The sequence below is a fragment of the Mustela erminea genome, chromosome 12 (assembly GCF_009829155.1).
Source record: "Mustela erminea isolate mMusErm1 chromosome 12, mMusErm1.Pri, whole genome shotgun sequence".
NCBI lineage: Eukaryota > Metazoa > Chordata > Mammalia > Carnivora > Mustelidae > Mustela > Mustela erminea.
In genome coordinates, this window is record NC_045625.1 from 52818984 (window position 1) to 52841669 (window position 22686).

Consider the following 22686-nt stretch of genomic DNA (forward strand, 5'->3'; position numbering starts at 1 on the left):
GAGACAGCAAGAGAGGGACCACAAACAGGGGGAGTGGGAGAGGGAGCAGCAGGCTTCTCGCTGAGCAGGGATCCTGATACAGGGCTCCATCCCCAGACCCTGGGATCATGACTTGAGCTGAAGGCAGATGCTGAACGACTGAACCACCCAGGCTCCCAATAGTAAATAGCATATGTAACAGGATGTGTATATATTTTCTGTCGTTCTCTACATAGCAGAGTGGAAGCTTTGCAGGATTAATTCCTAGAGGGTTAGGAAAGAAGCAACTTGTGCTAACAGAGAAGCACTTCCCTTCATCAGTGGACGCAGAGGTAAGACATCCCCGTAACGGGGGTGTATCAGTTTTTTTGTTTGCTCCTCTTGGTCCTTTTTTGTCCCCAGGAGGCTGTCCCCTGGAGAGCTCTATTACTAGAGCTCTATTGCTGGCTAGCCTCCAGTTGGGTTCGGCCAATGTGAAGCACTGGCAGGAAATCAGAGACCAAGAGGGGGAAGTTCTAGGTACTTCTTCCCTGCTGCCTTCCCACATTGGTACTGTGCCATTGGCAGTGTTTGCCTCCTTCCAGGACTACATTATGTCCAGGCGGCTCTTCTCTCATAAACCTCAGCTCTCAGCACCTGGGTGGCTCAGTCATTCAGCATCTGCCTTTGGCTCAGGTCATGATGCTGGGATCCTGGGATTGAACCCCCCATCAGGCTCCCTGCTCAGCTGAGAGCCTGCTTCCCCCTCTCCCACTCCCCCAGCTTGTGTTACCTTTCTTGCTCTCTCTCTCTGTCATAAATAAAATGAAATAAATTGAAAATAACCTCCGCTTTCTTGAGGCTCTACTGCCACAGTTCCCTTTCCTTGTCCTCTCATACCTGGAGTAGTAACAGCTTTCCACTGTGACCTCGACCCCTCTGTAGCCCATTAGCCCTACACAAATCTCTCTCAGCAGGCCCTATAAAGAGTCTGCTTGAACCGTCTGGGACAAATGCTGTTTTCTGGAGTGCCTTGACTTATCAGAGGCATCACAGAACTCGTAAAAGCCCTCACTAGAAAAAGGAAAGGTTTAACTCTTGGGCGGTTCCAAAGAGTGCCAACTAGTTAAGCATCACGGTACAAGGATTAACTTTCCTGCTCCCTAATAATTTTTCTGGAAACATAAGGAACACAGATAGTAAGATAGAGGTGGAATAGTCAAAGTCCAAAGTGGCAGAAAAAGAGAAGCTGCTACCATCTGGCAGTGAGCCAGAGCTGGGGCAAAGGAGGGGCTCCAGCTTAACATGAAGTTCAAAGCCTGAACTAGTATGTGAAATTGGCATATAAGATATTGTCCAGGGGTGCCTGGCTGGCTGTGCTGGAAAAGCATGCAATTCTTCATCTCAAGGGTCGTGAGTTCGAGCCCCACGTTGGGTGTAGAGATGACGTAAATAAATATTTTTTGAGAAACTGTCCAGGGGACCTTGCATGATTTGAGAATAATTAGAAAAGCCTGCTTCTAATAATTAGAACAGAACCTGCTTCAAGGGGAAGAGGGAGAATAGCCTCAATAACTATATTTACAAGGAGAGTAGAAGATAGATTGACTTTATTCTCCTGGGCCACGCGCAGGCTATTCAATAGAATGCTTACTTAGCCTCGGTGGTATCAGCAGTTGTCACAACTCGGAGGCTTATTTGCATAGCACGGGTCGTGGAGGGGGAGACCGCCTGAGATTTCAGCCGCACACCTGCTCAACTCTGGCCTTGTTCCCAAATCATTAACCTCATCCCACTGAGATGGTAATGAACCTGTGACGCCAGCAAAACCCCTGCGTCCCGCCAGGAGGTCGCGACCTGTAAAGAAGAGATAGAGAGATGGATATGATGTAACTCACTTGATCTTTATTGGGACGAGGTCCGCACCACTATCGTGGTCCGGTCACGGTCCGCTGAAGTTGTCACGGAGAAGGAGACGTCGCCTCACAATCTAGACAGAGAGGTCACCGCAGAAGTTGAGACTGAGAACCAGCCAGTGGTTGGCAACGAAACTGTCCGGACGTCGGTAGCACCGGCCATGATGTTCTCCTGACAGGGAACTCGCTTCACCTCAGTCCAACCCGATGCTGTTTATATACTGTGCTAAGTCTCCTTCAAAAACACATTATATCACTTATTTTTCTCATGCTTACACACCAAAAACACACACATGTCGAAAACATGTTTTGGTCTGCGATATTTCGCATAAGTTTAAAATATTTACAACTTGTTACTCCGCGCTAATCTTATCACTACACGCATATGGTCTAGGCTTACTTGCTATGTGGTTAGTTTGCAATTTGTTCCTGTTTTTCATTTAGTAGGGGTTTGCACTTACTACATATTATTTATTTATTCATTTATTTATTACACTTTATTTATTAAAGGCTCGTACTCACTACAACCTGTTCATTTTCTTATCATTTTATGACCAGAAAGGTCGTTTCCTTTCCATTTCTTTGCCCTGTTTTATAAGCGCCACACTGACTTGGAGGTGTTTAATATTTATACATTTATATGGTACCATAGAAAAGATCACTACAATCTCATTAGTTTAATTTTGGTCTGTATGCTCTGGATAGATAGAAAGAAAGAAAGAAAGAAAGAAAGAAAGAAAGAAAAGATGAGAGTTACTCCTGCTTAGGTGGCATGCAGAAATCAGTGATGGATTTGTGGGAAGGACACGGACCCCAGAAGCATGACCTTGGAAAGGATGGGCGTCACCCAAATCTAACTTCGAGTGGTACCAGTATTTTGTGCTGTTTTCCAGGGGATGATACTTAGCTTTTAAGGGTCTGAAAAAAATTCAATTGTGAGGACATCCAGAGGGGTTTGGTTCTAGGGGTCTGACTCTGACCAAATCCATATATAAAAACCTAAAATGCCTGTTTGTTAATTAACCAGTGAATCTCTAATTACCATGAACAAATAGTTGCATTGCTAACCAATACATTGTTGCAAAATCTACGTGGAAAGCGGGATCCCAGGATTGCTAGAGTGAGCACAAAATTAGCGTAAGGGAAGCAGCTGGATGGCGTGAATGGCTGATGTCATGTTAAGTATATTAAAGAGCAGGAACCCGGCTGCGACAGGTTGTCTTGGTCCACGGGCTAGGGACTGGTTCTTACTGAGGGCAACACGTCCCCCTCCATTTTAGGTTTCTTCTCCCTTGCTTTTCTTTATTATTACATAAACTTTCTGCCCAGTGTGGAGCTCAAACTCACGACCCTGGGATCACGAATCACATGCTCTACGGACTGAGCCAGCCAGGCGCCCCTGACTTTCAGGCTTCCGGCCGAGATGACTCTCTAAATGATTTCTGCCCTCTGCACCTCCTGTTAAAGTTTATTGTGGTTGTTTTTTGTTTTCCCCAGAGGTTATTGTTTGTTAATGTCACACCTTGGGCCTAATTCCACCTTTAAAACCTAAAACTCTAAAAGCCCCCTCGAACCACGAACCCCATCCTTCCAGCTCTCGCTCCTTTCCTTCTACAACCCCTAACCCGCCTCCTCGGAGTAATTCTGAAATACCTGTACCGGCCACAAGTCCTTTCTTATCTAATCTGTGGCCGGATGGACTGTCACTTTAACGACTCTCTCACCGGGCAGCCCCCCGCGGGCACCCTGCTGTTCTTGGGTACCTGCCCTTCCCTCCCCTCCCCAGGAGCCCAAACAGCTCAGGCCTCTTTGCTTCAGCACCTGGCCCGGAAGGAAAAACCAATCAGGAAGCAGATCAGAACCACTTTCAATTTATAATCTTCAATGATAACTTTACCCATATTTGAATATATATATTTTTTCTACCTGGTGACGCTCAGCTCCCCTTCTGGTAAGCAGTTAGAAAATTTCATCACTCTCCGCAAGGCCTCTGACTCACCCCTGTAAAAATTAATAGAAGAAAACCTTGTTTGGGGCACCTGGGTGGCTCAGTGGGTTAAAGCCTCTGCTTTCAGCTCAGGTCGTGATCCCAGGGTCCTGGGATTGAGCCCCGCGTCGGGCTCTCTGCTGAGCAGAGAGCCCGCTTCTTTGTCTCTCTCTCTCTGCCTGCCTTTCTTGCCTACTTGTAATCTCTGTCTGTCAAATAAATAAATAAAATCTTAAAAAAAAAAAAAAAAGAAAGAAAGAAAGAAAAAGAAAACCTTGTTTAAATCGGAGTCGGGAGCCAGCAGGGGGAGCCCTCGCGCCCCTGCTGAGTCTGACCCAACAGGAAGAGGGGTAACTTGCAAATGGTTACTACCTTACTACTGCTTTACCCTCCCAGCAGGAGGAAGACATTTTCCTCCTACTCCCCCAGTAACAGCCTGGCCAGTGGGAGACTAGCACACCACAGCCAAGGAAAAGCGACTATACTTTGAATTCCCAGTTTATTCCAATGGACTTTTTGTTTATAACAGCCCTTCCTGCTCCCCACTTTCCTCTGTTAAAGAGCAGTTCATTCGTTGCCTTTGCTCTCTGGACTTGCCTGTTGTTTTGCTGTAGTTTGCTTGTCCCAGATTGCAATGATCTGGTATTCCAAATAAACCTATTATGTAGTTATTATTTTTGTATTTTATTTTATGTTTCTAAGTAGGCTCAACACCCAGTATGGAGTCCAGTGCGGGGCTTGAACTCACAACCCTGAGATCTAGACCTGAACTGAGATGGAGAGTCAGACACTTAACCAAGTTAACTGTGTCTCCCAACTCAACCTATTTTTGCTGGCAAAATAACTGCCAGTTTTATTTTGAAGGCTAATACCCAAGTTCTGCCGCCCTCAGTGATTCTTATTTATCTAACAGCCATCTAATAGATGCCACATATGCTATCCAATGTACATGGTGAGATACAGACAAATACTTTTCTTTCCTCACTTTTTTCCTCCTCTCTCAGAGGAGCAGTTGTCTCTGCCTATAACATTTTGAGGTTAATCTTTTCACCTGGGCTCTGATCAGGATGTGGCTTTTTATAAAATCATCTGTTCACTTTTTAACCATGGCAAACTTTTTTCTGCCAGCTTCTCCTCCTTAGCCTAAAATGTGCTCAGTTCTCTTTTGTTTTAAAAATAAAAGCAAATCCCTTCATTCATTCTGCTTGTTTTCTACAGAGGAACCCCTCTATCCTTCCATTTACAGTTAAGCTCCTTAGTAGTTGACCCTGATTATGTCTTCATCTTACCACCATCTGTCTCTTGCCTCCAGTGTTCCAGTGAAATTATTCTCGAAAATCTTATCAGTGGCTTTCTAGTTGGAAAATTCAATGGACTCTAATTTGAACTCGGTGCAGAAGTTACCATTGTTGGTCATACTTCCATTAGAAAGCTTTTGTTATCCTTTGACCATCATAAGACCCTCTTTTGCTGAAAAATCTCTCTTATTTCTGTGCATCTTGGAGGGAGGCAGAAACTACATCCCACAGTAGCGGAGCTAAAAACAGTCATCTCCAGCCTCTTTTGTAGATAGGGCACTGCCTGTGACCCAGGTTTGGTCATTTTGATGCACCTGCCCCAGACAGGGAATCCAGAGCTGAATCCATCCTTTGGTACAAAAATTCTGGGGCATTGGACTGCCATCTGATAATGGAGAACATGGCCAGAACCTTCAGTTTCTTCTTGTTCAGGCAATAAAAGCAGTGTTGTCCTCAGAGAATGCAACCGTTGTGGACTCACCCAGCGAATTCTGTGGTATAATTTGTGGGTTATGAATCTTTTTTTTTTTTTAAAGAATCATTTATTCATTTATTTGGATTTTATTTACTTTATTTTTATTTATTTATTTGAGAGAGAGCAAGAGCAAGAGCAAGAGAAAGAGAAAGAGAATGAGTGGGGGGCATGGGGAGGGAGAAACAGGCTCCCCAATGAGCAGGGGCCCCAATGCAGGACTTGATCCCCAGGATCCTGGGATAATGACCTGAGCCGAAGGCATCCACTTAACTTACCAAGCCACCCAGGTGCCCCAGGATTTTATTTACCTTAGAGAGAGACCGAGAGCATGAGCCAGAAGGGCAGAGGGAGAGGGAGAATCTCGAGCAGACTTAGCTGGGATTGCGGAGCCCCAAGTGAGGCCCAATCCCATGACCCCGGGATCACAACCTGAGCTAAAACCAAGGGTCAGTTGCTCAACAAAGTGAGCCACCCAGGCACTTTTTTATAATACAATAAATTATTGTATTCTTTTGTATTGTATAAATAATAAAAAATTTTATTGTATTTTTAAGATTTTATTTATTTATTTATTTTAAGTTTTTAAAAATTTTTATTTATTTGACAGGGAGAGAGACAGTGAGGGAACACAAACATGGGGAGTGGGAGAAGCAAGCTTCCCACTGAGCAGGGAGCCAGATGTGAGGCTCAATCCCAGGACCCTGGGACCATGACAGATGCCCAAAGACTGTGCCACCCAGGTGCCCCTATGATTTTATTTATTTGTCAGAGAGAGAGAGAGAGCACAAGCAGAGGGAGAAGGAGGCTCCCCAATGAGCAAGGAGCCTGATGTGGGACTTGATTCCAGGACCTTGGGATCATCATCTGAGCCAAAGGCAGACACTTAACTAACTGAGTCACCCAGCTGTCCTTATTTATTTCTTCTAGAGACAGAGAGATAGAGAGAGAGCACGTGAGGAGGGGGAGCAGATAAAGGGGGGGAGAAAACCTTGAACAGACTCCCAGCCCAGAATGGGGCTTGATGCCACAACCCCCGACATTGTGACCTGAACTGAAATCAAGAGGTGGAGGCTCAACTGACTGGGTCACCCAGGCACCCCTGTGGTTATAATTCTGATTGCATAGACTCTGGGACCTCCAGGTGTTTCAGTGAGCTACCCAATATCTTATATATTTTCCCCCTTTTATGTTTAAGTCAAACAGAGTTGGCTTCTGTGGTTTGCAACTGAGAAGCCTGACCAATACAACCTCATTTTTGAAAGACCAGCTTTGTCCACCTTTGACACATGAATTCTCCACTCCCATTTTCTTCTTCCTCCAACCAGCAACCAATCTAATGTATTAACACATATTTTATTTATTTATTTATTTATTTATTTATTTATTTATTTATTTATAAGAAAGCCTGTGGCCCAGGTTTGTCTATGCCCAAGGTGGGGCTTGAACTCACAACTTATCAAAGATAACTTGTATCTTTGAACTTGAATGTGTTCTCACATCATATGTGGTGTTTTTGTATGCATATTTTTAATTCACATAAATGTTCTTTTGCCAGAAATCTTTCTCTTTTCTTTTCTTTCTTTTTTAAAAGATTTTATTTATTTATTTGAGAGAGAAAGAGAGAGAGAGGGAGAGCATTGAGGGAGAAGTAGACTCTCTGCTGAGTAGAGAGCACAACATGGGACTCGATCCCAGGAGAGATCATGACCTGAGCTGAAGGCAGACTTTTAACTGACTGAGCCACCCAGGTGCCCCACGTTTTTGTTTTCTAACTTTTTAAAAACTCAGCCCTAAGTTTTAAAAATTTGTGTTGTTATGTATCTAACATGTTGCCTTTAACTGCTGCACAGAGTTGTTTCTGCCTCAGATCTAGGGTTTAAAACATAAGCATTGCAATGAACATCTCTGTCCACAAGGCCTATACCAATCTGGCCATACCAGAATGTCTCTGGTATAGTATACCAGGAGTGGGATTGCTGGGACATAAGGAATATATTCATTGAATTTTATCACGTACCACCATATTACCTCCCAGAATGATCATAGGAGTCACCAGTGCAGGGGAGGAAAAAGTTTTCCTTCACCCTCTCAGGACCCCTGGTTGGGTCTGAAAAACAAATTGACAAAGACAGGTGAGCAGGAGAAAAGCATACACATTTTATTAGATTTTTACATGTACATGGGAGTCTTCACAGTAGAATGAGGGCCCAAAGCAGTGACTAGAGCAGGAAGCTTTGATACCTGTTAGACAAACAATTAATTTGTGAAGAATGGACAAGACAAAAGGGCTGGGGCAAGGAGGAGTGAGTCATGAAGAAATAGCTGGAAGATAAGTATTAGTTGAACAAGGTTTGTCCATTTTTCTCAGCCCCAGATTCCCTGTCTCTGGTGATAAGAATATTTTCCTACTCCTAGTACAGAGAAGGCGGCTTTCACGTGGGAATTTCATTGGCCTGTTTCAAGGGAGAAGGGTATGTGGGTGATACCTTTCCCCATTTGCCATTTTCTCAAATTCCTTCTGCTTAAGATATTCAATATGCCAAGGTGCCACATTTTGGGGTGGCATGTCCTAAACCCATCACTACCAATAGTGTTCCCATTCTTCACATCTTTGCCAATACTTACTAGCAATCATTCTAATTCTTGATAGCCTGATGTACAAGGTAATTTTTTTTTTTTTTTAAGTAGGCTCCATGCTGAGCTTGGATCCCAGTGTGGGGCTTGAACTCACGACCCTGAGATCAAGACCTGGCCAAGAAAAAGAGTTGGAAGCTTAACGGACTGAGGCACTCAGGCACCCCTGGGGTAATTCTTTTAAAATAAAAAATACTGTAGAAAACTATAGAAAACTGCCACCATAGAAAACTAATAAAAATTGTTTGTTTATATATATAATTAATTTTATAATTATTTATAAGTATATATATATTTAAACCATCTGGAACATTGTGGTTGGAGGTGCTTTCCCTGAGATGGGTGGTGGGGGAAGCAGTGGAAACAGCCTGAGGCAGATTGCCTGACAGCAGCGGCTTCAACAGCAGATGTCTGAAGTGACCAGAGCAGAGCAGGAGGTTAATGATAGATGTCTGACAATGATAGTTCCTGAAATAACTGAAAGACTTTGCAAGGACATGGTTGACATTGTGAATGTGACCCCCATTTGATTAAGTTCTAGCTTGGGCTGGACTGGGGAACATGTAATTCTTTTCTGCCTACCCCCAGGCTGTATAGCCTAAGACCTCCATGTGATACATGGCTATATTTCTAGCTCCTAGAACATTTCCTGGCCAAGGGTAAGTACTCACCAAGTGTTTGTTGCCTGAAGAGTGACGTTCTCTTGACTTAGATTCTTTTCTATCTTCAAAATGAAGAGTTTTACCTTGTGCTGAAATGATATTTCTTTTGCTTTTTCCCTCAGTCTCAGCTAGCACTTAATTCTAAACTCCACTACCAACCTTGGCCAAGAAGTGGTATCTCAGTTTCAATACAACCACTACAACTTGGTTGGTCCCAATCTTCTCCGTCCTGGTCTCACGGTGCTTCATAATGTGTACATGCAATATTTGGGCACCATATTGGATTCACAGGATCCTGGGCTTAGTGAATGGTTCCTATAATGCCTTTCCCCAAATAACACCTCCTCTACACCTGGACACTCTGGTAATGCCTTCTTGCCATTTGAGCTCCAGAGCAGATGCCAATTCTGTAAGCACAACTTCTTTAATTACCCCCAGGCAGAATAAGTCATCTCTTTTGTGGTTTCCACACCAATTTATTCTCTTTCTAATAGCCCTGACATTAAGATGTCTCATCATAGGTTTATCCGGATCCTCATTAATTAATATAGTGCCTGGCCCACATTCTGAGGCTGCTCCAGAAAAACAGAACCAGGAATATGGCTGCTAGCTAATTGGATAGACAGCTGATAGATTGACCTTAAGGGATTGACTCAGATCGACAGGTCTGAAATTCATAGTCTTAGACATTCAAGTAGCAGGGCTACTGTAGTCCTGAGTCTAAAATCCACAGGGCAGGCCACCAGGCTAGAAGCTCAGACAGTGTCCCTAGGTTGCTGTCTTGAGCCAGAAACTGCTTCTTCGGGGAATTTCAGTCTTTGCTCTTAAGACTCTCAAACTGATGGGATGAGGCTTTATCGAGCTAATCTGCTTTACACAAAGCCAACTGATTATAAACGTTAATCATATCCATAAATACCTTTGCGGCAACATCTAGAAAAGCCTCTGACCATTGGGCTCAGAACCTTGCCAAGCTGATACATAAAGTTAACCATCACAGGGCTCAATAAAGTTTGCAGAAATGGGTAGATGCCTAATAAGAACTCCAGAAATTCAGAGAAGAGAACAACGGGCTTTAGCAGAGATTCCCAAACATACAACCATCTTAGCAAATAGTAGAATAGTCGCATTTTGTTCACCGAGCAGATAACCATGAGAACCCCAGAAAGAGAGAGAGATTTGTCTGATTTGTGAATCAGACAAATCTAGATACAGGAACGTATGTGGTATAGCCGCCTAATTCCTTTTCTTTTAGGTGGCAAACAAGAATGCTTTGAGTAGTTCTTTTTTCAGACTGAAACTGGCTAATTCAAGGGCATAACTTTCAGGGTTTGATGAAGCTGGGAGGCCAGCAGGGCCCAGGAGGGAGTGCGACCATGGGCCGGTGCGTTGGGGTTAAAGTGGTGGGAACAGGCACACCTGTACAGAGCCAACTTTTTTAAATGGGGTGTACCCCAGGCCGGACTTTTTCCTTCAACTGGCACAGGAGCTAGAGTGGAAAGATTCAGGACTTCTTTAGGGAAAAAATTTCCTTCTCTATAGAACAGACATACATATAATGACAAATATTAGATTGAGCCACATGAGATTATGACTACTCAAACCCTTTTGGTTTACATGAATGGCGACCTCTTTCATAGGATTCAGCCAAACCAATTAGATATTAAGTGAGAAGTGAACGGAATATGGGTAGTTATAGGTGATCAGTCACTGCTGGCTATCATCTCTGCCTTCAGGTTTAGGCTTGGGCTGGAGGTTGAGCTCTCCTGACCAGGAGGAGCCCAAAGTAGCCCTGGCACTTTTGACTCAACCCTTGCCCCGCACTGGGAGGCACAGAGGCATCTCCAGCTCTGGGGTCCTGTTGGTCGAAGTTCTCTTGTGTGTGTTTATTTTCCCCAGCCAATATCCAGGTTCAGTACACTTAGTAAAAAGAATCCTATAGACTTGAGAAAACTGGGAGAGCATGGATAAATGAAATGGGGAGCTCATGGACAAAAGTCCTTATTTGTGCAGTAGTCCTCCCTAGTCTGTGTTGCTGAAGTAGAAGCAAAAATTGACTGGTCTTCCTATTATCATACCACTGTCTACACACATAGACAGAGAGATGAAAGGGACTGAAGTTATCAGGTCCAACAGGAGGAGGAAAAAAATGAGAAGCAAAAGGTTGGGGAGTTACCCATTTAATCAGCTCCTCGATTATTCACATTGAAATTAAATTACTACTAATTGCATACATGGGGGAACATCTCATCTCATTCTTCTAACACCTCTCTTGGTGTTACCATCCCTGCTGTACAGAGGGCTGAAGGGAGGAGAGCTAGACATTTCTCTAAAATGATCCCAAATAGGAGCGCCTGAGTGGCTCATTGCGTTAAGCATCTGCCTTCAGCTCAGGTCATGATCTCAGGGTCCTGGAGTCCAGCCCCTCACTGGGCTCCCTGCTCAGCAGAGAGCCTGCTTCTCCCTCTCCCTCTGCCTGCCTCTCTGCCTATATGTGCTCTTCATCTCTCTATCAAATAAATACATAAAATCTTTTAGCTAAAATAAATAAAATAAAATAATCCCAAATAAAATCAAACTTGACTTCCCACCACTGTTTAAGAACGCCGTGCAGGGTGAAGAGACACCTAGCTTTCAGCACGTTTCTTCTTTGGGCTTAAAAAATTCTCTTGTGGGGTCTCCTGGTGGGCTCAGTCTGTGGAATGTGAGAATCTTGATCTCAGGGTTCTAAGTTCGAGTCCCACATTGGGTGTAGAGATTACTTAGAAATAAATTTTTTCAAAGATTTCCTTTATTTATTTGAGAGAGAGAGAACACACACAAGCAGGGGCGAGAGGCAGAGGGAGAGGGGGAAGCAGACTCCCCGCTGAGCAGGGATTTTTTTTTTCCCCCACATGGGGCTCCATCCTAGGACCCCAAGATCACGACCTGAGCCGAAGGCAGACGCTTAATCTGTTGATCCAAACTGGTGCTCCTAAAAATAAAATCTTAAAAAAAAAAAAAAAAAAAGACTCTTGCAATAAAAAAATGCCTTCCTAGGCTGTCTTACAAAAACACAAACTGTTCCACACAGCTGAATGCTCGGTTTCCCCAGGATACTGTGTAAGAGCTGCTTTGGAGACTGACTTTCTTACTGTAGTCACCAGCTGTTTCTTCCGGTCTTAGACTTTTGAATCATCTGACTTAGATTATTTCAATTATGTTCACAGTGTCTAAAACATTGGTTTTATCCAGAGGGCAAAATGGGGGAAAGCAACTCTTTGGCCTTGAGGAGGTTAGAATGAAACGATCGTGTTAGTGGTGTTGATAAATGCCAGGGGCCAACACATCCATTTTCCCATCCAGGAAGGGAATAATAGACATGTTTAATAGGGTTTCTCTAAGATAAGTCTGGAAGGAAGACAGATTTCCCTCTATTTAAAAACAACAACAACAACAACAACAAAAACCCTGCACTTATTCTTTTTATAGCACAAATGTGGTCTCATTATGGAAACTTGAAATTATAGGAAGGTATAAGGAAGCAATAACAATTCCCAATTCCTCTGCGAGAGAGCCACTGTGAACCTTAGTGTGTGCTTCCCTTTAACCTAGAAAAGAGGACTTTTTCAGATGTAAAAAATCCTCCTGCAAAATAATTAGATCGTGAAGTGATTGCCCAAAACTCAAGGGAGAAAGGTGAAAGAACAGGCTGGAAAATTTTTTCATGCTCTCTACCCTAGCTCTGGTAGAATCATTTCTTAGTAACTAACGGAGGACAATGTGGACTTTGAGATTGCTCCAAAATGCTTGCGGGCTCTCACAGCTATAACCTTTCCACTAGAGTTACTCCACGAATTAGCAATACTAGGCCAATGTCAACTTCGTCTGATCTTTTCACAATTGGGCGTTCTCCTCAATACTATAGCTTGGGTTCTGGTATTTGGAATTTCAGAGAGTTTTGACAGAAGTGCAACTGATTTCCATAAATGCTTCTCCTGGTGCAAACATTCTGGGAAAGAGAAAAGTAAATCAAAGATGACTTTACTTTGGAATTGAAGGGAGGCGTTTGGAAGTTAAAGAGAGGGGCATAAGACCAGAAGAAGGTGAGGTGCTGAGCTCCTGCCTGGCTGAGCCAGAAGCTGGAGGAGGTGAATTGTTAGAAACTCCAGGGTTCAGGTGCTTCAGGGCCTGATGGCAGAGGATGGCACAGGGTCGGGGGCGGAGGCCATCTGAGAGCTAGATTTGGGAAATAAAGCATTTGGGATTGGGTTCAGAGATCTCTTAGAGCTGCCACCTGCAGTGGCCATGGGGGAGGTCCTCCGGGTGACCTAACACTAGCGACTGTTCACATGGGAAGACAGCAGAGAGGAAGGACCTGGAGCCAATAGATTGCTGCATGCATGGCTTTCTTCTGAGGAGTTTCCAGAAAATCAGAGAGAAGGGAGGGGGATGATTTTGTAAGGAAGGCTAGAGATGGGGCTGGGAAAAAAGTGCCCAATTGGTAAAGAGGTAAACATTGCACATGGCTGCTGATATGAAGACCTGCACCAACAGAGCTGTTGACGATGTAGGCTAGAGGGCCGCATGGTGTCGTCTGTGTCCTGGGGTCTTCTAACTCCCAGCTCCACATTCTGAGCAAGGAGCACGAGGATTTCCAAGGTTTCAAGAAGGCTCTGTGGTTGATTCCATGACTTATTTTGAGGTGGGAAGACAGGGAAAGGTGTGTTAGCTTCCTAGGGCTGCCTCAAGTACCTCAGACTTCGTGGCTGAAGCAACAAACAGCTATTTATTTATTTATTTATTTTTCAAAGATGTATTTATTTTCCTGAAAGTGGGGGAAGCTGGGGGAGAAGGAGAGAGAGGCAGAAGTAGACTCTGAGCTGAGCGCAGAGCCCAATGGGGGGCTCCATCCCAAGACCCTGAGATGATGACCTGAGCTGAAACCAAGAGTCAGTCATTTAATCAACTTTACCACCCAGGCACCCCCCCCCCCAATTTATTACATCACAGCTGGAAGCCAGAGGTCAGAGATCAGGGTGTGGGCGGAGTTAGCTTCTTCTGGAGCCTCTGTCCTTGGCTTATAATTGACTGGCTTCTCCCTGTGTCCTCACACAGTCTTCCCTTTTCATCCATGTTTGTGTCCTAATCTCCTCTTCTTCTAAAAACACCAGTCATATTGGATTAGGGGCCACGCTTATAACTCTTGGTTTAACCCAACTACCACTTTAAGACCCTATGTCCAAATACAGTCAGTTTTAGGAATTAAGGACTCTGACATATGAATGCGGGAGGTGTGGGGAGCACATTGAGACCCATAGCAAAGGGGAAAAGGCAAAAGGGTATGTCAGGTGTCAGCTGACCAGCCCTCTTTAATGGGCTTTCCCTGAAGCCCCAGCTCACAACCACTCACCTCTCATTGGTCATCCTTGGTGAAGAAATGTCGTTTTCTATAGCTTGACTCACTGCTACACTTACTAAACTTGGGTGTGGTTGGTGAAGAAGAAGGGGAAATGGGGGGCACCTGGGTGGCTCAGTGGGTTAAAGCCCCTGCCTTCAGCTCAGGTCATGATCCCAGGGTCCTGGGATCGAGTCCTGCATCAGGCTGTCTGCTCAGCGGGGGGCCTGCTTCCCCCTCTCTCTCTGCCTACTGCTCTGCCTAGTTGTGATCTCTCTCTGTGTGTCAAATAAATAAAATCTTAAAAAAAAAAAAAAAAAGAAAAGAATGGGAAATGGGCATGTGAAGGACTACCCAACAAGAATATTGAAGTAATTGTGTCTTTATGTGTAGCCACAATGTAGGATGGCTTATGTCTTTGAAGAAGGCACATCTTTTGTGTGTATTTGTGTGTGTGTGTGTATGATTTTTTTTTAAAGATTTTATTTATGTATTTTTTAGAGAGTGAGCTCAAGTGGGAGGGTGGCGGTGTGCAGACAGGCAGAGGGAGAGGGAGCAGGGAGCCTGACTCGGGACTTGATCCTAGGACTCCCCGAGCCACCCCGAGCCAAAGGCAGACGCTTAACCGACCTAGCCACACAGGTGCCCCAAAGGGACGTCTTTCCATTGTGGATACCTATTCACCAGTATCTTATATTAGGGCCTATGTTATAGGGCATGGACTTTGGTGTCTGGCCATCCACCATAACCCAGAGCCTTTCCCTTGGAAAAAGGAGCATGTCTGTCTTTGTGAAGGCACTTAAGGCTTAAGCTGGGGAGAAGGGCAGCAAAGGGAAAGCAAGAGGAAGAAAGCTTAAAGGAATTGTGGGAACAGAGAATAGGATGATAACAAGAGGAAATGATAGAACATGAAAATGGATAATAGGGAAAGACCCCGCAGTGCCCACCCCCAGCAATGGGGTGGGTGTGGAGCAGCACCCAGGGGGCAGATAGGCCAGGAGAGCTTTCCCCAGCAGGTGGCCTTAGAATGAAGGCGAGAGAAGAGAAATAGGTAGAATCCCAGGAGAGAGGGAGAGAGTTCTTGGACAAGAACTGAGGCACTGTGGGGCCAGGCCCTGAGGAGGTCCCGCTGGGAGCAGTCCTGAAAACCTGGCGAGTTTGCTGTGGAAAGCTCCAGTCTGTTACTTCCTTGGTAGTTCTATCCATTGGGTGCTAAGCCCTGCTCATCTATGAGCTTCCTGATTTCTGAGTCATCGATTTCCCATGTTGCTAAAGGGTGAAATGATGCTAAAAGTGAAAGTCATAAATATTGGGCTCATTCTGCTCATTTCTCTCAAAGCCACTGCCCATGATCCTTGTGGTTCTAGTCCTTTTGTATGAGGTTGTCATTAAGATTTTTATTGGAAAGTGTTATTTGATTTTTGATGCAGATGCTGCTGGGCCTGTCCATCAGCTGAGGTAGGCAGAGCTCACTGGAGTGGTTTTACCCTTCTTCTTCTTTTTAAAAAAATTTTCAGCCTAACAGTATTCATTGTTTTTGCACCACACCCAGTGCTCCATGCAATTCGTGCCCTCTCTAATACACACCACCTGGTTCCCCCAACCTCCCACCCCCTGCCCCTTCAAAACCCTCAGATTGTTTTTCAGAGTCCACAGTCTCTCATGGTTCACCTCCCCTTCCCCCAACTCCCTTCTCCTCTCTAACTCCCCTTGTCCTCCATGCTATTTGTTATGCTCCACAAGTAAGTGAAACCATATGATAATTGACTCTCTCTGCTTGACTTATTTCACTCAGCATAATCTCTTCCAGTCCCATCCATGTTGCTACAAAAGTTGGGTATTTGTCCTTTCTGATGGAGGCATAATACTCCATAGTGTATATGGACCACATCTTCCTTATCCATTCGTCTGTTGAAGGGCATCTTGGTTCTTTCCATAGTTCGGCGACCGTGGTCATTGCTGCTATAAACATTGGGGTACAGATGGCCCTTTTTTTCCACTACATTTGTATCTTTGGGTTAAATACCCAGTAGTGCAATTGCAGGGTCATAGGGAAGCTCTATTTTTAATTTCTTGAGGAACCTCCACACTGTTCTCCAAAGAGGCTGCACCAACTTGCATTCCCACCAATAGTATGAGAGGGTTCCCCTTTCTCCACATCCCCTCCAACACATGTTGTTTCCTGTCTTGCTAATTTTGGCCATTCTAACTGGTGTAAGGTGGTATCTCAATGAGCTTTTAATTTGAATCTCTCTGGTTTTATCCTTCTAATTAAGATATTGGTCTCTGCTGAGGGCATGTATAAGATGGTTACATTTTTCTTTTTCTTTTTAGACAAGCTCTGGTCAGTTTTATTAAGGTAACATTTTGCATGATTTACCTTTCACCCATCTGTTCCGGCATGCTTCTAATGATACCAGAACCCCTGGATCAATGGTGGCTGGCGAACGTATTCTGTGGTATTTCCCACAGGCTGTGCTTAATTCAATATTATTGCGACTGTAGTGATGGATGCCAGTTTTGGCCAACATGGCGCCATCTTCTATTCCAGATTTCCTCAAGACTGGGCAGTCGTTGGCAAGGAGGACCAATTTTCTGCTATGTCTGATCATTTTCAGAGTCGTTTGTACCTTAGCAGGTAATTTCCACTTTCCACAACAAGTTGGAGCCTGGAGTTGATTGACTCCAGTGCCTTTTTCATCTTCTTTGCGGCCACAATCTTTCTTTAGGTGCAGGACTGCACCAACCAGGAGTAGCTGCCAAGATGTCTGGAAGCAAGACAGATATGGTTAAATTTGTAAATGCCAGCCAAATTTTGTTCTTTTGTGTTTTTTTTAAGTTTTTTTTTTTTATTCATTTATTTGACAGACTGATCACAAGTAGGCAGAGAGGTAGGCATTGAGAGACAGAGAGAGAGAGAGGAAGCAGACTCCCCGCCGAGCAGAGAGCCAGATGTGGGCCTTGATCCCAGGACCCTGAGATCATGACCTGAGCTGAAGGCAGAGGCTTAACCCACTGAGCCACCCAGGCGCCTGCCAGCCAAATTTTGAAGGCTATGATCAACTGACTAGTAAACTAGGCTTATGAGCTGTGTAACATTGAACAGCAAACTCGACCTTTTAAACCTGTGTTAGAATATATGGACTTCCTCCAAAGTTTGATACTTGGAAGTAGAAAATACTCATTTGGATGTTTACAGATGTTTGAGGTTAACATTGATTCACTTTCTTTACATCTCCAGGGCTTATGGCAAATAGTATGTATGTAATAAATATTGAACAAATGAAGGTTTTTAAAAAATCAGTCACATAAACACTCATACATTGCTGGTGGTACAGCCAATTTAGAAAACAGAGGGGATAGTTAGTTAAATGTACACTTATGTATGTGATGGTTAATTTAATGTGTCAGCTTGGCAAGGTTCTGATGCCCAGTTGTTTGGTCAAGCACGAGTCTAGATATTGTTGCAAATATATTTTTAAAATGTGATTAACACTTACAATCAACAGATTTAGAGTAATGCATATACCTTCCTTAATGTGGTAGCCTTGTCTCATCAGTTGAAGTTCTTTTTTTCTTTTTTACATTAATGACTTTTGTTTTTTAGATTTTTATTTATTTATTTGTCAGAGAGAGAAAGAGCACACAAGCAGGGGCAGCAGCAGGCAGAGTAGGCAGAGGGAGAAGCAGGCTTCCCGCTGAGCAAGGAGCCCAATGTGGGACTCGATCCTAGGACCCTGGGATCATGACCTGAGCCAGAGGCAGGTGCCTAACGAACTGAGCCACCCAGACATCCCTGATCAGCTGAAATTCTTAAGAGCAAAGGCTGAGTTTCTTGAAGTAATTCTGCTTCAAGACTGAAACACGGAAACCTGCCCCGAGTCTCCTGCCTACCAGCATGCCCCGAAGATTCTGGACTGCAACATCAACTCTTATATCTCCATCTGTAGAGTAAAAGAAGCCAGTTTCAAAAGCCTATATGAATCTGTTTAATTGGAATTCTGGAAAAGCAAAACTGTTTGAATAGAAATCATCTTAGTTGTTTCCAGGGCCTGGAGCTGGGGACGGATTGCCAATAAGAAAGCCTGAGCAAATTTGTTGGGCTGATGGAAACGTTCTATACCTTAATTGTGGTTACATGACTGAATGCATATGTCAAAACTCATAAATCTGTACATTCATTTTTTTAAAAGATTTTATTTATTTATTTGACAGAGAGAGATCACAAGTAGGCAGAGAGGCAGGCAGAGAGAGAGAGGAGGAAGCAGGCTCCCTGCTGAGCAGAAAGCCTGATGCAGGACTCCATCCCAGGACCCTGAGATCATGACCTGAGCCAAAGGCAGCGGCTTAACCCACTGAGCCACCCAGGCGCCCCAAATCTGTACATTCAATAGAGTATTTTCTGTGCACAGATTATACATTCATGAACCCGACTTAAAAAAACAGTCTTGGGACACCTGGGTGGCTCAGATGTTAAGTGTCTGCCTTCAGCTCAGGTCGTGAGCATGTGAGCATGTATACTTTCAGAGTATACTTAGAAAAAAGCTTGAAAGCCTAAAACAACAAAATGTGATCGGTAATAAATTATTCATGGTAGAACTGCAGAGCCATGTTTCCATATTATCTGCATTTAAAAATTAAGATATTTTACTTTATAATTAAAGCAAAAAATTATTTCTACTTTGTCAAAGGAAACAAGACTCGTCTACCATTCCCCACCCATCATCAAGTCATTAAAAACCAGAAAATAATTATTTGGGCATCTTATTAATGCGAAAAAAATAGCCTCATTCATGTTAATGTAGCTAATCCAGGAAGTTTAGCCTTTATAAGTACTAAATGTGTAACAATGAAAGAAAAAATTGGAAAGGGTTACAAGTTTTCATGGCATGCAACAAAGATATGTGGAAAATAATGCAATGGTTCAGAGACAGTTCACCTCAGAAAATGCTAGCAAAAATAGACTCTCTGAAAATAATTACTACAAATAGCTGGGCCAGGGAACCTCAGCTCATTCCATACTGAGTCACAAAAAAGTCATGACACCCAAACCAAGATACTGAAATTATAAAAGGTGAGAAACAGCAGCAAAATTAACCAGAGAAGACACAACAAAAAATAGTGTTGCAAATAGTCGCCCTTTTGCTATGAATTTTTTAAAAATATAAGAAATTGCTTCTCTCAAAGAAGACCCAAATCAGAAATATAAGAACTTACGAAGGAGATGGAGGAGAAAAAGAAGGATATGGCCAGAAAGCAGGAGGAAATGAAATTTGGGGTACAGTTTATTCCAGAAATTTAAATATTGGTAATATTTTAATATATTTCATTATATTAATATGAGGAGAAATTTATATAATTATCTTCATAGGTGCTGAAAATATGTTCAACCAAATTAAAAATCTATGTTCAATAAAAATACTGAATAAAATAGATACAAACAGGTATTTCTTTAACATGGCAAAATGGATTGGTCTCAGCTCAAAATCCAACATTCTGCTTCATGGCGGAACTTAGAAACATTTCCATTAAAGTCAGGAACAAGATAAGGACATGCTTTATCACTACGGTTATGTAACAAGGTGCCCAAGAATTTAGCTAATATATATTGTTAGACAAGAGAAGCAAATTAGAGAGGTAGAAACTAGAAAGGAAAAAGTGAAATTATTACTGTTTGTGGATGTTATGATTATAAACTTGGGAAACTCAGGATAATTGAATAAGAAACTACCAAGTAAAATAAGTTAGGCAAAGTCTTAGTAGCTTCATATATATATATATACCACAGTCAGACAAACAGAAGAAAACCCTCATTTACAATAGCAACAACAAAAACAAAATTAAAATATCTAGGAATAAACTAAATGAAAAATGTCTAAGACCTACATGAAGAAAAAAAGTTTTTTAAAGAATTTATTTATTTATTTGACAGAGAGAGAGAGCACAAGCAGGGGGAACAGCAGGCAGGAGAGGGAGAAGTGTGCACCGCCGCCCAATGCAGGACTCAATCCCAGGACCCTGAGATCATGACCTGAGCTAAAAAGATGATTTTTTTTTAAAGACTTTATTTATTTATTTATTTGTGGGGAGGGAGAGGGAGCATGATCAGGGGGAGGGGCAGAGGGAGGAGCAGAGGAAGAAGCAGACTCCCAGCTGAGCAGGGAGCCAGATATGGGACTTGATCCCAGGACCCTGGGATCATGACCTGAGCTGAAGGCAGACACTTAACCGACTGAGCCATCCAGGTGACCCAGAGACAGTCTTAAGCAGGCTCCACACCCAGTATGGAGCCTGATCTAGGCTCAATCTCACAACCCTGAGATCATGACTTGAGCTGAAATCAAGACTGCAACCCTTGACCAGGGTGCCCTCAGGGATATAATATTTAAATGTGAAAAATAAAACCATGGAAGTTCTAGGAGAAAACAGGAGGGAATCCTTTGAAATCTTAATGTGAGAAAACCCTTACAGCCTATGACTTAAAATCCAGAAGGTATAAAAGAAAAGTCTCTTAAATCGATTACATAAATGCAAAGTTTGCATGAAAATAAAACCAAAAGCAAAAAAAAAAAAGTATACAAAGTGAAAAGATGGACAGCTGGGGAATAATATTTGCAACCTATATTATGGGTAATGGACTGGTCTTTCTAGTATATAAAGAGTTCCTAGAAATCGAGAGGACAAAAACTAGTAACCCAACAGAAGAAGGAGCAAGGAATGTGAACACCTGTCAGACTGCCAGAACGACAAGAGTCTGATAAGGTGTTCTGTGGGAAAACTGTGTGGAAATGGCATTGTGATACACGCTGGTGGGGGTGTAAACCAATACAATGCCAACGGCAAGGTTTGGTAACATCTACCAAAATACATACAGTCACGTATGTATGTATGCATACATACAAAATACATACAAGCACCTATAGCCTTTGACCCAGCATTTCTACTTCTAGAAATTTATGCTACAGATATTCTTACCCACGGGAAAAAAGATGTTTACACAAGGTTCATTATTGCAGGATTATTTGCTAAAGGAAAAGGTAGAAAACAACCCGAGGTCTCTCAGTGGCAGGTTGGCTAAACATACATACGTAGATACATACATAAAATAAGATGACACGTGAAATTAATGAGGATGTTTTCTATGTGTTGATGTGCAAAGAGCCTTAAAAGATATTGTATATATAAAAGGTGGAGGACACAGTTTTGAGGGAAAAAAGGTGAAAAATAAGATCCATATTTATATTAGTTTGTATATGCATAAAGAGATTCTGGAAAGAGGGACACCTGGAGTGGCTCAGTAGGTTCAGCAGCTCCTTGGGATCGAGTCCCACATCAGGCTCCTTCTTTGGCGGGGAGCCTGCTTCTTCCTCTCTGTCTGCCTTCCACTCCCCTGGCTGTGCTCTCTCTCTGTGATAAATAAATAAATAAATAAATAAATAAATAAATAAAATCTTTAAAAAAGAGAGAGATTCTGGAAAGATACATAGGAAGTTAAGAAAAGTAATGACCTGGGGGCCTGGGTGGCTCAGTGGGTTAAAGCCTCTGCTTTCGGCTCAGGTCATGATCCCGGGGTCCTGGGATCGAGCCCGGCATCGGGCTCTCTGCTCAGCAGGGAGCCTGCTTCCTCCTCTCTCTCTGCCTGCCTGCCTCTCTGCCTACTTGTGATCTCTGTCTGTCAAATAAATAAATAAATTCTTTTTTTTTTTTTTTAAAGATTTTATTTATTTATTTGACAGAGAGAGATCACAAGTAGGCAGAGAGGCAGGCAGAGAGAGAGAGAGGAGGAAGCAGGCTCCCTGCTGAGCAGAGAGCCCGATGCGGGACTCGATCCCAGGACTCTGAGATCATGACCTGAGCCGAAGGCAGCGGCTTAACCCACTGAGCCACCCAGGCGCCCAATAAATAAATTCTTAAAAAAATAAAATAAAATAAAATAAAAGTAATGACCTATGGAAGGGAGGAAGCTGAAAACCTGATGTGACAGAGTTACTGTTATAGATCATTAAGCTCTTCCATGAATGGTGCTGGAATAATTTGTTACATATGCAGGAAAAAAATCAGATCCTCACTTTATACTATAAGCAGGTAAATTATAGAAGGATTGAAGATTTAATTGTGAAGTGAAAAGCTTTAGGAAATTTAGAAGTTTGGGGCACCTGGGTGGCTCAGATGGTTAAGTGTCTGCCTTTGGCTCAGGTCATGATCTCCAGGTCCTAGGATTGAGCCCTCTATCTGACTCCCTGCTCAGTTGGGAGTCTGCTTCTCCCTCCCTGTCCCCCCTACTCGTGCTTTTTCTCTCTTTCAAATGAATAAATAAAATTTAAAAAAAAAAAAAAAGAAAATTTAGAAGTTAATATAGAAGAATATATTTATGTCCCT

At 43.0% G+C, this 22686-nt stretch overlaps 1 protein-coding gene across 2 annotated transcripts in view; it reads right to left on the reverse strand.

Moving 5' to 3' along the window:
• Positions 1-16511: 16511 nt before the first annotated feature.
• LOC116570249 overlaps positions 16512-22686 on the reverse strand; it is a 49251-nt gene continuing 43076 nt past the window's right edge. For both annotated transcript variants that reach the window (XM_032307021.1, XM_032307020.1), the window contains one exon: positions 16512-17075. In XM_032307021.1, the coding sequence (XP_032162912.1) occupies positions 16662-17075 (414 nt within the window). In that variant the 3' untranslated portion in view covers positions 16512-16661. The remainder of the gene's footprint in view (positions 17076-22686) is intronic.